This window comes from Lepidochelys olivacea (assembly GCF_965140295.1).
Source record: "Lepidochelys olivacea isolate rLepOli2 genome assembly, chromosome: 14".
Lineage (NCBI taxonomy): Eukaryota > Metazoa > Chordata > Testudines > Cheloniidae > Lepidochelys > Lepidochelys olivacea.
The window spans coordinates 46,234,755-46,255,438 of NC_140424.1; the positions used below are offsets into that span (position 1 = coordinate 46,234,755).

At 59.6% G+C, this 20,684-nt stretch overlaps 1 protein-coding gene across 8 annotated transcripts in view; it reads right to left on the minus strand.

The window, feature by feature from the left end:
- Nucleotides 1-20,684, minus strand: part of SYNGAP1 (synaptic Ras GTPase activating protein 1) — a 46,470-nt gene that overhangs the window by 15,101 nt on the left and 10,685 nt on the right. For 6 of the 8 annotated variants that reach the window (XR_014714195.1, XM_084648627.1, XM_084648632.1 and 3 more), the window contains exons 4-5: nucleotides 5,390-5,487; nucleotides 3,946-4,067 (exon numbers count right to left, since the gene is read on the minus strand). Coding sequence is in view for 7 of the 8 variants with exons in the window: in XM_084648627.1 (XP_084504753.1) it covers nucleotides 3,946-4,067; nucleotides 5,390-5,487 (220 nt within the window). In the remaining variant the exon portion in view is untranslated. Of the gene's footprint in view, nucleotides 1-3,945; nucleotides 4,068-5,389; nucleotides 5,488-6,262; nucleotides 6,431-14,465; nucleotides 14,584-20,684 lie in introns of those variants that run through there. The other 2 variants (XM_084648631.1, XM_084648630.1) reach the window with 2 other exon arrangements.

Consider the following 20,684-nt stretch of genomic DNA (forward strand, 5'->3'; position numbering starts at 1 on the left):
CTGGAGCTGCTAAGGGGGGGGCGTGTGGGCAGCCAAGCTATGGGGCAGGGGGTCCTAGAGCCTCCCGGGGGGTGTGCAGAACATGCCCTAGCTGTGGCCATGGCACTGGTGAGACCACACAGACAGCTGGTGCCCGGGACGGGGGGTACCTGGGGGATTCAGCAGCTGGCCATGGGAGGGGCCCCTATAGACAATTCTGCACTGCCGGGGGGTCTGGACCGCAGAACAAGAGAGAGAGAGAAAGAGAGAGAAAGAGTCAGAGACATGCACAAATTAACTGAGTGGGGAGGGGGGCCCCACGCAGGGCCCCTGGGGATCCCCCTGGGAGGCTGTGACCCACAGGTAAATCACATGACATTTTCATAGACACCAGGCCACATTAGAATGGGGGACAGAGGGTCAACACCATTACCCCCCTGTTACAGAGCGGGAAACTGAGACACAGAGGGGGAAGGGATTTACCCTCCTCCCCTCCAAAAATCACTCTAATCTCTGGCAAAAGCCAAAGATAGAACCTAGGAGTCCTGGCTCCCAGCCCCAAACCCTCTAAACCCCACAGCCTCCCTGAGCTGGGGAGAGAACACAGGAGTCCTGGCTCACCCCCCCGCAACCCCACAAAATCCACTAAACCCCACATCCTTCCTCAAGCTGGGGATAAAATCCAGGAGTCCTACCCCCCACCCACCCCCAAACCCTTCCAGAGCTGGGGAGAGGACACAGGAGTCCTGGCTTCCAGTCGTCCTCCACCCAAATCCACCAAACCCCATGCCCCTCCTTGAGCTGGGTATAGAACCCAGGCATCCTGGCTCCCAAACCCCACCACAAACCCACTAGACTCCAACCTCTCCCCCATCCCAGCTGGGGATAGAATCCAACCCAATCTGCTAAACCCCACAGCCCTCCCTGAGAAGGGGATGGGACCCAGGAGTCCTGGCTCCCAGCCCCCTCAACCCACTAGACCCCAACCCCCCGATCCTCCATGCCAGAGACAGAACCCAGGAGTCCTGGTTTCCAGCCCCCTAAACTCATTAGCACCTCCCCCATCCCTCAAGCCAGGGATAGAACCCAGGAGTCCTGGTTTCCAGCCCCTAAGGATGCCCCATGCTGGCAGAACACACAAGGCAGCCCGCAGCTGGGGCAGGTGAGTGGCCGCCCCAGCGGGTTATTTTTAGCGACTGGGCTGCGTAAGCAGAGAGGCCCCTGCGTCTCCGGGAGGCAGCGACTCAGAGCTCGGCTGGGCTCGGCTCTGCCGTCATTGGAGCAGAGTGGGGGCGGGCGCTGCTAAAAATACTCACCCGGCCAGGCAGGGATGTGCCGGCAGTGGGCCTGGGGTGCCAGGCAGAGCAGGGGCCCGGGGAGGGGAGCCCTGGAGTAGGCCCAGGGGACAGGAAAGGGGGAAAACCCAGTTTTAAGTGGAGGAGCCTGGGGGGCAGGCAGGGAGTACAGGCTGGGGGGAGAGGCAGGTTTGCAAGGAAGGGGAAGCCTGGGCTGGGGGCAGAAGAACCAGAGAGTAGAAAAGGGGAAAGCCCAGGCTGGGGAGGGGCAGGGGATGTGAGGGAGGAGCCCAAGCGGGGTTGGGGGGCTTCTGAGGACACTGCGGGAGAGCCAGACAGGAGGCAACTGGGCTATGGAGAAAGGATAAGGGTGGGGGAATCCCAAACCTGGGGCGGAGCCAGGAGTCCAGATACCAATCCCAGCTGTGTCTACAAAGGGGGGGGAATAACACAGACACTCCCCACTTTGCCCCATGTCCCCATACAGCCTCTATCCACATGCCTGCCCCTCCTATACACAGAGAGCCTGCACAGTCCTATAGACGTTATAAGTCACACAAATACTGAGATGCAGCCACCTCTGGGCTGGGGCGACAGGACTATACAAACAGGCCAGGAGCGTGAGACTGGATGGGCAGGAGAACCTTGTACCCAACCAATACCCCAGTGAGGCTCCAGGGACTCCTTGGTGCCCGAATGTGGCCAGGACACTGGGGTGCATGCCCCATGTGTTTCCTTCCCTTCCTTGGAGCACAGCATCCCCACCTGGGGCACTGGGACCAGCCCTGATGCTGAAGGGAGTGCCCCCACCCCCTTCAGCATAGCACCCTCTAATGCTATACTGGGGCACAGGCAGAGCAGCCCCCACCCAATCTCCACCCCACTTCCTTTCTCTGGGAGCCCTCCCACCTAGGTTTGTTCCCAGCCAGCCATGCTTGGGCTGCGCCCAGCTATGGAAGATGCAGAAGTTTTACGACAAGAAGGGAACATCGTGATCATCCAGTGACATATGCCCCCGTCCCCCGTCCCGGTATTGTGCAGGCCAGAGACTTGCCCCACCTAATGCCTAGAGCAGAGCTTCTACAAACCAGCATTTAGGAGTGTATGAGTGTGTACATGCATGTGCACACATGTGTGCATGTGTGTGTGCACATGTTTATATGCGGGCAGGAGCATGTGTACATATATATGTGTGTGCACAAACGTGTAAGTGCGCATGCAGGTGTGTGCCGGTGTGCATGAGCGTGTGCATGCACATGTGTGCATGTGCGCACATTTGTGAGTGTGTGCATGAGTGTGCATGTGTGCACGCATGTGTGTGTGCGTGTGTGCGTTGGGGGGGTTACTTTCTTCCCACCCCTGTGGTCAATCTTGCTGGATCCTGACATGGAAATCTCACAATCCTGAGTCACTAAGCTCCTTATGCAGCAAAAGTTTGGCATGGCTTTAACTTCTCACACACACACAAGTATGTCACAAATGCGCACACACACTGACATGCATGAACCACATACACATGCACCCGGGGTCCCCCCATGTCCTCACACCCACTCGGGCAGGTGTCTGTGCCCCCCTGCTTGTGCCTTCCTGGCTCCCTGCTCTCCCTACTGGGCCAGCAAGGACTCACCGGGCAGGGCAGGGACCTGGGCTGGGAGTGGGGGGGCCGGGCCAGGCTCTGGCATCCAGGGAGGCAGAGAGGACAAGTCGGGCCAGGGCTGGGATCTCTGCCAAGCTGGATCCGGCTTCTGCTCCTGGCTCCCACCCACCATCTCCGGCTATAAACAGCTCCCGGCACCCAGCAGCACCGCTTCTGCCTGCCAGCCCCACTTCCCCAGCTGGCTGCCTCCCCCCACCCCCATTCCCATTCCCCCCCTTCCACAGGCTGCCTCCCCCAACCCCCATCTCCCCTACTGGCTACCCCCCCTTTCCTTCCCCCCACTGGCTGCTTCCCCCTGCACTTCCCCCCACTGGTTACCTCCCTCAACCCCTCCCCTCACCATTCCCTCCACTGAGTGTCTCTTCCCTCCCAGCTCCCTCATTCCCTCCACTGGCTGCCTCATCCCCCATGCCCCACTCCCCCCCAATGCCCAGTTGCCTCCCACTGCTCTCTTTCCTCCTTGCCCTCCTCCCTCTGCTTCCCCCAGCTTCCTTCCCATCCTTGGCTGCTTCCCGTCCGCAATGCCCCCTCCTCTTTTTCCTCCCCCCACACCTTCCTTCCCTCCAACTCTCCCTTTCCCAGTCTTGCATAACCCCCACATGGAGAGCACACCTCTGAAAGCGACACAAGCAACTCCAGGTGGGAGGGGGTGCGACAGGGCACCCCGAGAACGGACTGGAGGGGACAATCCCCCCCATGCAACCTCCTCCTGTCACCTGAGGTCATAACAAAATTGTATCAAGGAAGCCCCACAGCTGCTTGCCTGCTATCAAGGTGGGTTGCAGGTATTGTTAATACAAGGGATCCCTCGAGATGCAACTGCCTCTGGTGTGGGGCAGCCGTCCCCATGGGGAAGAAAGAGAGAGTTGACCCTGTGTGTGCCTGGAACTGGGGGCCCCGACCAGGGCAGTGATCCCTGGTAGTGCTGGGCAGGGTCTGTCCCTTGAAGCCCCATGCTGCTCTCTGCAGCACTGCCATGAGGTGGGATATGGACCGGCGGGGGGGCTCTCTCACCTGTCATGGTCGGCACTCCGGAACCGTGGGAGGATCTGGCGGAAGCTGCTGGTCCGGTCCAGTTTGGGCTGGCTCTTTGTCCGTTTGATGGAGCTCTTCAAACGCCGGCTCAGGAAGCCCTGCTGTGGGTAGGGGATAGACAGAGTGAGATGGGGCGGGGGCATTGAGGGAGCCAGGACTCCTGGGGTTTAGTGCCAACTCTGGGAAGGGAGTGTGGGCTGGGGGGTTGTCGGGGGGAGTGGGAGCAGGAGCCAGGACTCAAGGGTTCTATCCCCGGCTCTGGGAGGGGAGTGAGAGCTCCCCGTCTCTAACCACTTGACTTCACTACCCTCTCAGAGAACCCAGGCACCTGGGTTGATTCACGAAGTTCAGGATACTCCCCTGTTTTACCCCCTCCCACTGTCCTGCAGAGCCTGGTTCCCCCTCCTAGCAAGGCACAACCCAGCCCAACAGCCCAGTACCGCACCACATCACACAGTTGTATGGGCAGAGCAGGCACAAGGGCAGGGCATGAGGTGCACAGGACAGATCTTCAGAGATGGGGGTGTGACAAAGTGGGACTGTTCTTAATGTTTCTTCTGAATAGTGTGGGGGTGCCTCAGTTTCCCCTATGCAGTTCTTAAGTATCTAGGGGGTGGGATAAGGGTGCATGATCATTGCAGAGCCCTAGAGGGCAGGTGTGTGCAGGGGTCTGGATACAGAGAATGGCCAACACCCTGTTTCCTGGCAACTGATGGCCTGGGCCTTTCCCCCCTGCAAGGTGAGAGCTAAAGGGTTGGAGAAAAATGGAATCAGGTGACCTCCTGGCCTGGGAAAGGGACAAAGCCCAGAGGAGGAGGGGCTGGAGGGAGTTTCAGTTTGGGGCTGGCTGGGGACATGGAGTGAAGGGCAGACAGGGTTGTCTGGCTCACTGCCCCCCAAAATGGACCCAGCTGAGGGGTCCTGTTCTCTGCACCTACAAGCTCTGTGTTAGACCATGTCCCTGTCGTCTAATAAACCTTCTGTTTTACTGGCTGGCTGAGAGTCACGTCTGACTGTGGAGTTAGGGGGCAGGACCCTCTGGCTTCCCCAGGACCCCGCCTGGGCGGACTCGCTGTGGGAAGCGCACGGAGGGCCAGAGAGGATGCTGAATGCTCCGAGGTCAGACCCAGGAAGGTGGAAGCTGTGTGCGCTGTGTGTCCTGCAGACAGGCTGCTCCCAGAAAGGAGACTTCCCCAGAGTCCTGACTGGCTTCGTAGGGAGCAGTTCCAGAGCATCGCCCGGGGACTCCGTGACAGGGGGCAGAGAGAGAGAGAGAGAGAGAGAGTGTGTGTGTGTGTGTGTGAAAGAGAGAGAGAGAGAGCCTGGGGGGTGTGAATCAGTGAGTAGAAGAGCCTGGGTCCACGTGTCAGTGTGAGGGTAGCTGCACGTCTCCGTGTGTGTCAGGGCAGCGGAGGTCTCTCACCGAGGGCCGGAATGGGGGTGCCGGGGGCGCGTCCATGTTGATGCTGTATTGCTTCCCTGCAGGGACACTCTTCCTCCGGGAGCGGCTCACGTGGTGTTCTGAAAACAGTGTTGGGGAGAGATCTGGTTACTATGTGGGGGGGTCAGAATTCCACCACAGGGTGCCCCAGCCCTGCCCACCCTGCAAGGGTCACGACCAAGACCCTGAAGGAACCCCACCAACCTACTGAGCACTACACCCAGATCAAGGACTGGGACACAGGGCCTCTGCCCTGCAGGCTATGCCAGCTCTGATCCAGCCTCAGGGCAGGGACTGGCTGGCTCAGGTGGCGGGGAGTGGGGCACGGGGCCTTTCCCCTCTAGGAGGCGCTGGTTCCCATCTGGCCCCAGGTGAGGGGACTGGCTGGCTCAGACGGTGGGGAATGGGGCAAGGGGCCTGTCCCCTCTACTGGGTGCCAGCTCCAATCCAAACCCAGAGCAGGAACTGGCTGGCTCAGGGGGTGGGGAATGGGAACCGGGGCCTGTCCCCTCTAGGGGGCACCGGCTCCAATCCAGCCCCAATGCAGGTCACTGACTGGAGGAAAGGATGAGCCCACTCCGCAGCCTTGGAAACCCAGATACTGGGAGCAAGCTGCATGTGATAGCTGGGGGCAGCAGATCTTCTGCCAGCATTAAAGCAGAGACATCCCCCCGTCCATATGGGAGTCTGGCAGCCAGGCCTCTTGAATTCGGGGGTGGGGGGGAGACTGGGAATCAAGGTGCCTGGGTTCACTCCATGCTCTATAGCTGCATGCGGCTTCCCCTCTTGTATGAGGTCACCAGACAGCAGAGAGTGTTCCCAGAGGTAGTGATGGGAGTTTGGCTAGGGCCTCACCCCCCATACTCAGAGAAGCAGGCGCTGGTGGGAAGTGGGGGAGCCCCCCAATTCGGCTCGGTATCTGTGGCCACGATATCGCTGATGGAGGTGCAGGAGTCTCATGGTATGCGCAGGATCACAAGCACCATGCGGAGACAGAGAGATCCCAGTGCCCCAACTTTGCTTACTCCCAGCACCACACAGAGACCTGCATTGTGACCCCCCAAGGTGCACAGACACCCCCAACATGCCTCCCAGCCCACCCCACTGCCCTTCCAGAGCGAGGGATAGAATCCCGCAGGCCTGACGCCCCAGCACTGTAACCTACTAGAGGAACAGATAAAACACCCTGAACCTGCCCCCTTTCACCTCCGTCACTGGCCAGCTGGGTGCGAGCACCACCCCTGCCTGCTCCCCACTACATGGGTTACAAGTTTGAGGGGGACTCAGCCTAGTTCTGGTCAGGCCAGCTGGCTTCATCCCCGGGCCAGACTCCACACAACCTGTCCTCACCCCCAGCAGCTGACGCCCAGGGGCCGAGGCGCCGCACCTTCCCCAGCACTGCAGTAAGGAGAGTGGGACAGGTCAGCTCATTAATATTCAGGCTGGGAGGCCGGGGAAGTGGGGGGTATGAGAGAAGGCAGAATTGCATCAGGTCATATTGGTAGGGGTGAGAATCAGGGAAAGGATATGATCCCCAGGCTGGAGGCTCTCAAGGTTGGTGTGTAATCTGGGGGCTGGGCATGTACGGGGGGGGTGTACTCCCAGCGGGGCTCAGTGGAGATGTTGGGGGTATGCACCTATGGGTGGGGGGCTCAGTGGGGTTGTTGGGGTGTGATCCCATGGGTGGGAGGGCTTAGTGGGGGTATGATCCTGTGGGTGGGTGGCTCAGTGGAGGTGTTGGGGGTATGATCCCATGGGTGGGAGCCTCAGTGGGGGTATTCTAGGGTGACCAGACTGTCCCGATTTTTAGTTCTTTGTCCCGCGTCCCGACCAATGCACAGTCGGGACGCCATTTGTCCCAATATTGCCGCTTTGGTCGCTCTGGCGGGTTTTTTTTTTTTGTTGCTTCCCCCGTGTGTCCCGATATTTTGTCTGTTTCATCTGGTCACCCTAGGGTGTTCGGGGTATGATCCCTTGGGTGGGGAGGTCAGGGGGTATTGAGGGTATGATCCCATGGGTGGGGTGGGCTCAGTGGGGTTGTTGAGGGTATGAACCCATGGATGGGGGGGCTCAGTGGAGGTGTTGGGGGTATGAACCCATGGGTGGGGGGCTCAGTGGGAGTGTTGGGGGTTAAGGTGATTCATCAGAGGACACTCTCGCCTCTCAGTCAGTGCTGGCCTCACGGTGGTGCTGTGGGCCTGTGCTACAGGGAGTGGGGTGGGGGGCAGCAGGGGCTCTCCCCTGGCAGTCAGGGCTCGCCCCATTGCCCCAGGGCAGCACTTGGGGGCTGTGCTGCAGGGGGCTGGGTAGTGGGTCCTTTCCTCCCAGACATGGTTCGGTGCGCAGGTGAAATAGTTCTGCCTCCCCCAGAGCAGGATCGGCTGTCCTCTGCAATGTTACTGCATGGCAGTTCCCTGGCTGACATGCTCTGCCCCAGAGGTGGCTGTATTTGTGGAGGCAGAGGAGTAGCCTCACATGCTATTAGTAACAGGCTCCCCTCAGGCTGAAAGGGTTCAACTGGGAGCTGGGAACACACCAGCTGTGCCAGCTCAATGCAGCCTCCCCCGCTCCGGCTCCCCCAGCCCCTCTGCCTTTGCTGTGAAAGGCCCTTGGTTACCGCAGCCCAGCCAGATCCTGCTCCTCCCCCCAGCAGGTCTCCATGGAAAACACCCTGCCATTTCCCATCCATGATGCCTCATTACCAGGGAGTGGTAGGAGCACTCGGAGGGGGATGCAGCTGTTCCCCAGCAACTCTACGCATCCAACGTAGTGGAATCCCGTGCCCAGTGCTGAGACACAGCCGTCTCCGGGTTAGGGCACAGGGGCTGTTTATAAAGGGCTCCCTTGCCTGGTGCTAAGATTCATCTGTCTCTCAGGTGGGGCGCAGGGGCTATTTATACAGGGATCCCTCACCTGGTGCTAAGATGCAGCCACCTCTGGGGTGGGTCCTGGGTGCGGTTTATACAGGGATCCCTCACCCAGGGCTAAAATGCAGCCACCTCTGGGGAGGGACGTGGGGGCTATTTATACAGGGATCCCTTGCCTGGTGCTGAGATGCAGCCATGTCTAGGGTTGGGAATGGGGGATTTGGCCAGGATGCCAGGGGGAAATCAGAGTCCAGGAGGGGCCTGCGAGGATCGGGGCCGACAGGTCCCTTAGATATGGCTGTCACTAATGACTGGTTTTGCCAACTTTGCAGATTAAAGTTGTGCAGTTACTCACCCATCACCTGGGTCCTGCCAGGCAGCAAATTTCCCAGGGCTGGGACACGGTGCCCAGGGGTGGGGGAGAATATCCCACACCAGACACAAGTCTAGGACTGGAGCTCTGGGTTCAGTTCCTGGCTCTGCCACAGACTGCCTGTGTGACCTTGGGCCAGTCACTGAGCCTCAGTCCCCATCTGTGACACACCCGTCACGGCCCTGCCCTGTCACATGAGGGTGTTGGGATCAACCCGTTCTGGATTGCGAGGTGCTCCAGTACTGTGGTGAAGGGATCAGGTCAGTCCCTGAGAAAGAGAGACAGGATCACACAGCAGTGTGTGGGAGAGAACCCAGGAGTCCTGACTCTCAGGTGTGCATTAACTCCATCTCTGCCGGACTTTGGGGACAGGAACACTGGGGGCTACCAGGGTCCCCAGTTGGTTTCAATGTGTCTCCCCCTGGGGAGAGCTGTCCCTCCTTCCACAGCCTCAGGACTGGGGCCCTTGCTGTGTGTGTGGCTGGCATATGCCCAGCGCCCTGATCCTAGTTCCCTGTCAGGCTCCATGTGCAGGGGCTGCCCACCCCCAGTCGGGGGGACAATTGTGCCAGGAGTTGCCCGCGTCCTACTTTCCCTGCTCAGTGACTCATGCAGGCGATTGATCCAGGCATGGAGCAGGGCGGCTGCTGACATCGGGGTCACGATGCACACACATTCCTCATGCCTGACTCGCCTCAAACCTGAAGCCCCAAGAGCCCTTTGTAGCCATCAAATGCTGCAGAGCTTTTGTAGCCGCCTCTTAAAATAAACTTGAAAGGTGGGGAGAGAATGTGGGATGGGACTGAGGGGCATCAGCTGGGCTGGAACAGCAGGGGCTGTGGGTCAGGCTTGAGGGACATGGGCAGAGCGGAGCGGACCGAGGCTGGGACAACTGGGGGCTGCAGGTCAGGATTGAGGGATGTGGGCAGAGCAGAGTGGACTGGACTGAGGCTGGGACAACAGGGGGCTGGGTTGGGATAGAGGGACATGGGCAGAGCAGAGGGGACCCAGGTGGGACAGCAGGTGGCTAGGTCAGGATAGAGGGCTGTGGGCAGAGTGGAGGGGACCCAGGTTGGGACAGCAGGTCGGGATTGAGGGATGTGGGCAGAGCGGAGCGGACCGAGGCTGGGACAACAGGGGGCTGCGGGTCAGGATTGAGGGATGTGGGCAGAGCGGAGGGGGCGCAGGCTGGGACAGCAGGGAGCTGTGGTCGGGATAGAGGACATGGGCAGAGCGGAGGGTGCCCAGGTGGGACAGCAGGTCAGGATTGAGGGATGTGGGCAGAGCAGAGTGGACTGGACTGAGGCTGGGACAACAGGTCGCTGGGTCAGGATAGAGGGACATGGGCAGAGTGGAGGGGACCCAGGTTGGGACAACAGGTGGCACAGCAGGTGGCTGGGTTGGGATAGAGGGATGTGGGCAGAGGGGAAGGGATCCAGGTGGGACAGCAAGTGGCTGGGTTGGGATAGAGGGACATGGGCAGGGCAGAGCAGAGCGAACCGAGGCTGGGACAGCAGAGGGCTGCAGGTCGGGATTGAGGGATGTAGGCAGAGCAGAGGGGACCCAGGTTGGGACAGCAGGTGGCTGGGTCAGGATAGAGGGCTGTGGGCAGAGCGGAGGGGACCCAGGTTGGGACAGCAGGTGGCTGGGTTGGGATAGAGGGACATGGGCAGAGCGGAGTGGACCGAGGCTGGGACAGCAGAGGGCTGCAGGTCGGGATTGAAAGATGTGGGCAGAGCGGAACGGAGGGGACCGAGGCTGGGACAGTAGGGAGCTGTGGTTCAGGATCGAGGGATATGGGCAGAACAGATGAGGTCCTGGCTGGGAAAGCTGGGGGCTCAGGTCAGGATTAAGGGGCACTGGTTGAGAGGTGGGAGGACCCCCTTGTCAGTGCTGTGGTACATCAGCAGGGCTGTGGGAGGGAGATGGTGCGACTTTGGGCAGCAGAATCTAATGCTAACTCAACAATATTATTTTATAAGCATGTTTTCCTGGTGCGCTGTGACCTTGCAGAGTCACAGGGTGGGGGGTTGCCTCTCCTAGCCCCCTGCTCCTTACTAGGTCAGTATTCTGGGAGGGAGCCCAGCCAGCACCGGAGCGTGTCCATCAGGAAGCGGCCCTGACAGAGTGACAGGCGATTGATGGAAAAGCAGGCGGGGAGGCTGCGGGAGCATGTGAGCAGAATGAGAACCAAAGGGAAACAATTAGTGTCAAAGAGACACTTGCTCCAGTTAACCCTTCACCTCCGACAACGCTACCACCAAGGACCCTCCTGCCCCCAGAGACCAAAATCCCCCCACCATCCATCCCCAGAGATGGCTCACCCTCTGTCCATCCCCAGACAGATCCCCCATCCACCCCTCCAAACACACCATACATCCCCATCTGTCTAGCAAAGATATAGCTAGAGCCCTGATTGTCCATCATCCCCCAGTAAATGTCTGTCCGTCACCATACTTCCTGTTCCCCACATATACCTGCCAAGTCACTGCCCTAAGCACTCATCCTTCCACATCTATCCATCTCTGTATGCACCATTCTATCCATTCATCCCTGCAACCCCATCTCCATGCACAACCCTTCATCTGTCACCATTCACTCTCCTTCACACACATCTTCCAATCCATTCATTCATCTCCGTACACCCCTCCAACACCATCTACCTCCATGCACAGCCCTCCATCCGTCACCATTCACTCTCCTTCACACACATTTACCTATCCATTCATTCACCCCCGTACACCACCTATCTCCATGCACACCCCTCCATCCAGCATCTCCTTCACACACATTTTATGATCCATTCATTCATCTCCGTACACCCCTCCAACACCACCTATCTCCATGTACACCCTTCCATCCGTCACCATGCACTCTCCTTCACAGACATCAGCCCCATTACTCCCAGGTCTGATCCATCTACATAAAGCCAGTAGCAGGATGGGGAGCTGGGGGGAATATTTTCCAGCCTAAAGCCTTGCCCCTCCCTCCAGATCCCCAGCTTCCCTTCGCTCTGCCACCCCATCCAGTGCACCCTAAACTGCTGCATGCTCCCCGGTCAATGCAGAGATAGGGCTTCCCGTAAACTCAGAAAGGAGACAAGCATGACAAGGTAAAACCTGCTCACGCACACCAGGTCACGCACGTCCCTCCCCACCTTCCCTCTGACCCCTGGCCCTAAGGAGCACTTCTGCGGGATGGCAGCATCCCCATCACTGCCACCCCGCAGGCAGCCTCGGCCAGCACTCACCCCCCGGAGCACCGCGCAGCTGCATGGAGAGGAGGCTGATTCCAGCTGGCTTTGCACAGGGCTCTTCACCACCCTAACGAGGCAGGGGCAGAGTTAAGGAGCGCAAGCCTCTGTGAACTGGGGAAATGGTATCTTAGCGCTGCCCCTGCACAGCACAAGCACCGGTCAGAGGCTCATTCAGCAGCTTTCGGGCCACCCAGTGGGGCAGGCACAGCAAATCCCAAGGTGGGGCAGGGGGCATGACGGAAGGCAGGGCACAGAGATGAATTGGGGTGGGGAGTGGTGGGAGTCAGCAGGGAGGGTACACCCCAAGGGACTGCATCCTCAGCACTTCACCTAGGTTGATACTACAGACCTGCGCTGGCCGCAGCCCTGACAGCTGCATGGGGAGCACAATGCGGCCTGACAACCCCCCCAAACAGTGCAGCTGCCTGAGACTGCAGCAGACAGCTTGGGACACTATCCCGAACCCTACTGGGGGTGAGTGGAAGGTCTGGGGAACTATTTCCCAGCTGAGCCAGGACTGGGCAGTGCCCTTCTCTGAGCCACACTCTGGAAACTCACTTCCAGCACCTATGACCCATAGTGGGCAGCTCCAATCCCACCCAACAAGTGCCAACATCCCCACAGGGCAGCCCCCCCACCCTATGGCATGGGCTAGGCAGCCACACTCCATCCTGCCCAGTCTGGATCCCCGCCAACCTGGCAGCCCAGAATCCTGCAGCCCTCCTCAGTTCCGCTACTGACTCCATACCCAGCATGGGGATGCAGCTGCCTCTGGGGTGGGGTTCAGGGGCTGGCCATACAGGGATCCCTCAAAATGCAGACACCTCTGGAGTGGGACAGGAAAGATGCTGAACAGCATCACCACACAGCTGGAACAGTAACCAAAAGCTCACCCCCAAACAGAAAAGCAACAGGAATTTTAAGGAATCTCCAGGGTGGAACAGAGCATGTCCCACAGCACCGGAGCACTGGGCTCAGCACTGCCTGCCAGTGAAGAGCGCCCCTTACAGAACCCTGCCCCCACTCCTCTACCCGTAGCACAGTAGGGCAAGCATTGACCCTGAGAGAGAAGCAACCCTCCCCCACAGCTTTCCAGGGGAGCTCTCCCCCGTCCAGGCTCCCCTGGCATGGCCTGTCCAGGCTCCTCCCGCAAGACCAGCTGCTATCCCTGCGCTCTCATCCACACCTGCCCTGGGGAAGAGCCCAGGCTCCCAGCCAGCGCTGCTATTGGACCCACAACTCCACCCTATGGCTGGCAGGCTGCACCACCTCTGGACATGTGGGTTGCTCCAGCCCGCTCCCCTGCCCCATTGCAGCAGCTACACTCAGATACACAACCACACACACACACACAACCCTACACAACCCCGCCCCACAGCCGTAACCCTATATACCGACACACTGCCGCAACCAGGCACACACCCCTATGCAGAAAGGCAACCCTCCAACCCTGTACAAATCACACACACAGAGACACAACCCACAACCCTATACATTCTACACCCAGACACACAAGAGAGGCATAACTCTAAGCACACGCAACTGTATGGACTCTTTCACACACATACACACCCACTAACAGAGACACAACACTATACACACAAGATACAATTATATGCAGGCACATAACCCTGGACATGGACACACACGCAGCAGCTGTAGGAGCTGCCACTTCAGCCAAGCCAGAAGTGGAAAGGAAATGTGAATGATGTGAGTGTGGCCTCACACACACCCCCACATCCCCAGACGGAGAGAAACAAGCCAAAATACACAGATACACAATCACACACACTTGTGCACTCACAGAGGGAGAGAGTCCCACAACAGAGAACCCTACTGACACACAATCACACACGCAGACACACATAATCACACTGACAGTCAATGGTACACAACCCTACATACACCCACAGAGTGATACAGAGACAGACCCAATTTTACTGTCCCATAGGGAGAGACACACACAGACACACAATCTTTACATACACACTGAAATGGTCACACACTTGCATGCACACACAACCCAATATGTACTCACCAGCATGTACTTGAACACACAACCCTCCAAACACACCCAGACACAAGCACAGAGAACCCTACACACACAGGGACAAGCCCACACACACAAAGTTGCACACACTGACTGGCAGTCTCGCACACGCACTGACAGATGCACACGCTGACACAGCCACAATTACACAATCTTGCACACGCCGACATGGTCGCGCTCACACGCAGCCTGGCCACACTCTCTCGGGCACAACCACACAATCCCCTCACTTGCACACAGATACGATCGCAGCCCTCTCCCCATACGCTGCCACCAGCAAGGGCACACACAACCTCACACTCACACACACTGACACAAACAGCAGCCTGACACTGACACACGCAAGCTTGCACACAGATGCACACTGACACACACACGCTGGTGCACACACCTGTCAGTGTGTGTCACACACATCCTTGCACGCACGCACTCTCGCCTCCCGAACAGGGACGCGCCGCGCACGGCCCCAGCTGCCGCCGCCCCCGCGCGCCGCCCCCGCGCCCGCCGCTCACCTGGGCCCGGCGCCCCTAGGCAGCCCCGCGGCGGCCCGGCCCCATGGCCCGCGCGGCCGGTGCGGGGCCCCGCTCCCAGCGCCCCATGCCCGGGCCCCGGCGGCTCCGGTGCGGCGGCGGCGCGCGCGGCTGGGCGGCTCCGGGGCCGGCGCTCGCCTCCAGCATCCCGCACGCCGCGCGGTTGCTAGGAGACGCGCTGCCGTTCCCTCGCCCGCCGCCAACCCGGGGCCGCCGCGCCTCGTGCCGGCGCGGGGTTAACCCCTGCGGGGCCCGCGCCCCGGCCCTGGCCGCCCGCTCCCCCCGCGCCGGCCCCGCGCGCAGCCCCCGCCCCCCCCGCGGAGAGTCCCGCCCCCCCCGCGCATAGTGCCCCGCCACGGAGAGTCCTGCCCCCCGGCCCCCAGCCTCCTGCCCCCCCCGCTCATAGTGCCCCCCCGGCCTCTGCCCGCCCGCGCAGCCCCTCCAGTGAGAGTCCCGCCCCCCCCGCGCATAGTGCCCCGCCACGGAGAGTCTTGCCCCCCGGCCTCCTGCCCCCCCCCGCTCATAGTGCCCCCCCCCGGCCTCCTGTCCCCCCCCGCGCAGCCCCGCCACGGAGAGTCCTGCCCCCTCCAGCTCATAGTGCCCCCCGGCCTCCTGCCCCCCCCGCTCATAGTGCCCCCCCGGCCTCTGCCCGCCCACGCAGCCCCTCCACTGAGAGTCCTGCTCCCCCCCCCACTCATAGTGCCCCCCAGCCTCCTGCCCCTCCCGCGCAGCTCCCTCCACAGAGAGTCCTGCCCCCCCGCACTCATAGTGCCCCCTGGCCTCCTGCCCCCCCCGTGCAGCCCCGCCACGGAGAGTCCTGCCCCCCCCGCACTCATAGTGCCCCCCGGCCTCCTGCCCCTCCCACGCAGCCCCTCCACGGAGAGTCCTGCCCCCCCGTCTCATAGTGCCCCCCGGCCTCCTGCCCCCCCCTGTGCAGCCCCGCCACGGAGAGTCCTGCCCCCCACCGCGCATAGTGCCCCTCGGCCTCCTGCCCGCCCCACACAGCCCCGCCACGGAGTCCTGCTCCCCCAGCATCCTCCACTCACTCCCTAATGAAAAGTACTCCCCCCACCATGCTTTCACCCTCCCCCTGCAGCTCACATAGAATAGAATCTCAGGGTTGGAAGGGACCTCGGGAGGTCATCTAGTCCAACCCCCTGCTCAAAGCAGGACCAATCCCCAATTTTTGCCCCAGATCCCTAAATGGCCCCTCAAGGATTGAACTCACAATCCTGGGTTTAGCAGGCCAATGCTCAAACCACTGAGCTATCTCTCCCTCTCCAGGGAGCTGCCTATCCCTGCCCTCACTTCCCTTAAAGGAGGCAAAGTGGGGCCTCTCACACATCTCATCAGCCCCCAAAGGAGCCACCTCACCCCACATGAGTGCACTCACCCCCCATTGACAACAGCCACAACTCTCCCCCCACCCCCCCCCATGTTCAATTACACCCCTGCCCGACCCATCCGTTCCACCCCACCTGCTACACCAGTCATCCTGGGGCACCGAGTGTTAGGGGACCGGCCTGAAGGAACAGCAGAGGGCTGGAGGAGGGAGTCAGGGGAGGGAAGATGGGGGTGACTTAGGGGGACCAGGCAGGAGGTGGCACTGGGGGTGGGGGCAGCATGACAAAGGAGCTGGACAGGGCCTATGTGGGGAACTTGGGTGCAGCAGGCAGGGCAGGAGCTGGTCAGGGAAAATGGGGTACATAACATATAGGAAGCAGTGGCAATGGGGAACAGCCAGGGTGAGCACACAGTTGGGCAAGAGGTGGGAATGACCTGGGGTGCAGGGGGTGGGGAGAATTGGGGCAGCAGTAGGGGGAAGTTCAGGGAGTCTTGGGGGGCAGGTTGAGGGGGTGGGTGTGACAGGGGCTGTCAGGAGAGCTGTGGAGGGGCTGGGGGTAGAAGCGGGAGAGGTGCAGGAGGGAAATCCCAGCTGTTCCCTGGGTGAGTCCAGTGGGATCCCACACCTGCCTTGACCCTACCCCACATATGCCCTAACCTTCTGTCTGCATCCTGACCCAGTCCTTCAATCCCACCCACAAGACATAACCCAACTCTCTAATTTATCACCCCAGCCGTAATCCTACCCCCTCCACCCTAATCATAACGGATACCTCATCTTCAGCCTGTCATCCTTCCTCCCATAAACCCGACTCCAAACTCCTCAGGCCCCACAAAACTCTACCAGGCTACTTTAAACTGGCTCTGTGAAACCCATGCTGCTGTGTGTGTGGACAGTCTAATAGCGGTTTCAAACTGCCTACATCGGCTTAGTTTTGCACCACAAACTAAACTGCTATAAACCAGGTTTAAAACCACAGAAGCAGACACCCACAGGGGCACTGGTTTCATTAACCCAGTGTAAAATCCTCTCCATTTAGGCCATGTCTTCACTGCACACAAAGTGTGGTTTTACATCAAGTTTTCTCGCTGTAAGATCCTAGTAGGGACAAGGCCCGGGTACTTTTTAGCTGGCTGGAGCAAGGCATGGTCAGCCCTACACCCTCATGCCCCAGGTGCATCTTCACTTAGAAAAATAGTGCACCGTTAACTCAAATTAGGTACCACATCTACCTAGCTCAGGCTAGGAGCAGGGATGTAAGCAGGTGTTGGCTAACAATCAACACCTTGGAAAAGCCTCTGCCTTTAAACACATATCAAACTAGGGACAAGGGGTTTTCTCCATAGAGGTGACAATCCTAGTGCAAACAGGATAAGTGCAGTTTCAATCTGTGTTAGCAAGCAGAGGTAACCAGGGACAGGGACACTGCAAAAAGCTGTGTTCTTAAATTAGCTAACCCAGGTTAGAACAACAGTGGATGTGGCAGCTCAAGTTTTAAGGCAGTGTAGCAGCTTGAGTTAAAGCTGCCAGAGAGCCATGGCTGAATACACACTGAGAACCCCTGTTAAAAGCCAAGGTGCCATGTCTTCACTGCTATTTTACCCCAGTGTGGCTGATTGGAGTTAAGAATACACCTTTTTTGTTGTGCAAACACACTCTTAGGACTGGTTGGTGTACACACTCCAGGAACTAGGCTGCAAATGTCTGCTCTTAAGTTAGCCGAGGTAACACCCATCCATCCTCACCCGCACGGACATGGCCTTAGAGCAAACACTCCACAAAGATCTTCTAGGAGAGGAACATTTGCCCCCAGTCACAGACCCTGCGAGGCGGAGGTCACACATGTTCAGCGCCTGCAGCAGGATTCACCATCATATTCGTCAGCTTGAGTTAACTAGCAACCACTCAACAGATGTTACAGCATGATCCAAACCTCTAGTGGGCCCTAAACTTTACCCTTCCCCCAAGCTTAGCCATATCTGTAACCCTAATGCCTAGACCCATATAGATAACTCATACACCCCAATCCCTTACTGTAGTCCAAAACCCTCACCCCTAAATTAACCCCCTGCTTTTAAACCTTACCCTCTTACCCCATAACTCCTATCCCTACCCACCTGAACCTTAACCCTAACTCCTCGCCCCTCACCTGTAATGCCTACCATAGCCCATGACTCACCCCTAACCCTATCACCTCCATCTGAACTCAAATCCCTGACCCTGTGCCTTCACGCAGACTTCTCCCCTACCTCACGCCCACCAATCCGCAGCTCCATGGCTGCTCCAAGCGATGCTCCTCCCCCGTGTGTGCAGGAGCCCCAGGCATCTGCAGCAGGGCCTGGGGATGCTGGGGGGAGGAAGGACAGTAGGACAGGCCTGCAGGGACATGCTGACTCAGGGAGTGGAGTCAGGAGAAAAACAGCCTTGAGAATGGAGGGGAGATTGGCAGAGATGAGCGACCCCAGAGGAAAGAGCTGGGCCAAGCCATCCACAGATGCCTCAGCCCTAGAGCTCTAGAGGGTCCCATGCTCAGCGGGGTTACGAGCTGGACGGGAGAGATCCCATCAATGCTGCAGAGAACCAGGTGGGGGTGCTCTCCCCTAGCTGTCAATGCTTTGTACTCTGGGGGGCAGAGGACTCAGTAGGGGGCTCTGTGCTGCATAGCACAGGGGTTTCAGCAGGGGGAGCTCTCCCCTGGCAGGCAGTGCTGATCCCAGTGCAGCACTGAGAGACTGCAGCAGGGGGCACTGTGCTGCGTGGCGCTGGAGGGCTCAGCAGGGGGCACCGGGCTGTCTGGGGTTCAGTAGGTGGCACTGTGCTGCAGGGTGCTGTGGGGCTCAGCAGGGTGTGCCAGGCTGTGGGGCACTGGGGGGGCTCAGCAGGGGGCACCAGGGTGCAGAGAGTGAGTGTGCTGCAGGGGCCCTGTGCTGTGCGGTGAAAGGGGGCTCAGTAGGGGACACCAGGCTGCTGGGGGGCTCAGTAGGTGGCACTGTGCTGCGAGGTGCTGGGGGGTCTCAGCAGGGGGCACAAGGCTGCGGGGTGCTCAGCAGGGGGCACTGGACTGCAGAGAGTGAAAGTGCAGTAGGGGGCTCAGCAGGGGGTGCTGCGTTGTGGGGTGCCAGGGTGCAGAGAGTGAGAGTGCATTAGGGGGCCCTGTGCTGTGGGGTGCACGGGGGCTCAGCAGGGGGTGTTGTGCTGTGGGGCATCAATGGGGGGCTCAGCAGGGGGAGTCGGGCTTCAGCGTGTGAGAGTGCAATAGGGGGCGCTGTGCTGCGGGGTGCAGGGTGACTCAGCAAGGGGCACCTGGTTGTGGCACGCCAGGGGAGCTCAGCATGGGGTGAGGGGCTGGGGAGTCTCAGCAGGGGGTGCCGGGCTGCGGGGCACAGGATGGGTGCCGGGGCTGTTTCATCCCCACAGCAGCGAGGCTGCGTCACCTCCCTTCATCTCTCCTTGGGGTTTCCATGGAAACCTTTTAAGCCAACTTCTCAGGGAGACAAATTTCTTTTTTTAAATGCTGAGAGGAAAGGGGGGAGGGAGCATGTTAGTGCACGTGGGGCTCTGGGGGGCCCAAGCCTGGGATGGAGAGTGGGGGAACTGAGGAGTCAGGGGGCAGACACAGGACACCAGCCTGACTCCTCCACATTCCCCTGTCTCACACTGCTCTGAAGAGCCATGGGGTCCAGTGGGTTAGAACTAGGAGGGGTGGGGGCTAGGAGCCAGGACTTCTGGGTTCTCTCCCTGGCTCTGGGAGGGGAATGGGGGCTACTGGATTAGAGCAAAGGGGCTAGGAGCCAGGACTTCTGGGTTCTCTCCCTGGCTCCGGGAGGGGAATGGGGGCTAGTGGATTAGAGCAGGGGGGCTGGGAGCCAGGACTTCTGGGTTCTCTCCCTGGCTCCGGGAGGGGAGTGGGGGCTACTGGATTAGAGCGAAGGGGCTAGGAGCCAGGATTCCTCGGTTCTATCCCTGGTTCCGGGAGCGAACCCTGCAGCTGGGTGCCTGCCGGCGCCACCTGGGGGCAGGGAATCTCACAGCACTGCAGGCCGGGATTTCTGCCAGAGGGGTTCCCCTAGCAACTGTAGCCAAGCTCCCATGCATGGCTGCTACTCAATTGAGCTGCTTATTATGGGATGGTTCTTCTTGCCTCCTTGGCATGCCACCAGACAGCATTTGGGGGGAAGGGGGACACACACTGAAATGTAGCAGGCTGCAGAAGTTGGGAGTGGAGACCCCAATCCCCCTATACCAGCCAGCATCCCCTTCCATAATCCTCTCCACACAGAAGCCTTCCATTTCCTCCCTCCCCATACAGAGACATCCCAACCTCTCCCACGCAGCCAATCTCACCCTCCCAAATCCCCCCATACCACGAGCCCCCCAACCCTGGCCAGCACCCCTTCCCCCATACAGAGACCCTCCCCTCCAGTCACCACCTCCTCCCCAATACTTCATAAAAAAAACCCCAATCCTCCCCACACCCAATGCCAGCCAGCAGCCCCTTTCCCCATACAGAGCTCCCCCTCTCCAACCCCACCCCATCTCCCCCTACAGGCAGGGAGTTTAGGATGGGTACACAAAGCCTGCAGCGGTGGAAAATGCAGGGACAGTTTTTCTGGGGGAAGCAATAAGGCCTGGTGGAGAGTACCCTGGGGACATGGGAGGGGGTGGGTCTCTGCCGGAAGGAGGCACAGGGTTAAAGTGAGTACAGAGGGACAGACATGACCCTCATCCACCCCACCCCACCCCACCCCCGCACCCGCACAGCTGCCCCATCTCAAAGCTGCCTTGTTCTGAGAGCAGGAGCTCCACCCAGTGGGGACCAAGAGATGCTGCATATTCAACTTGCCCCTGCCCTAAAG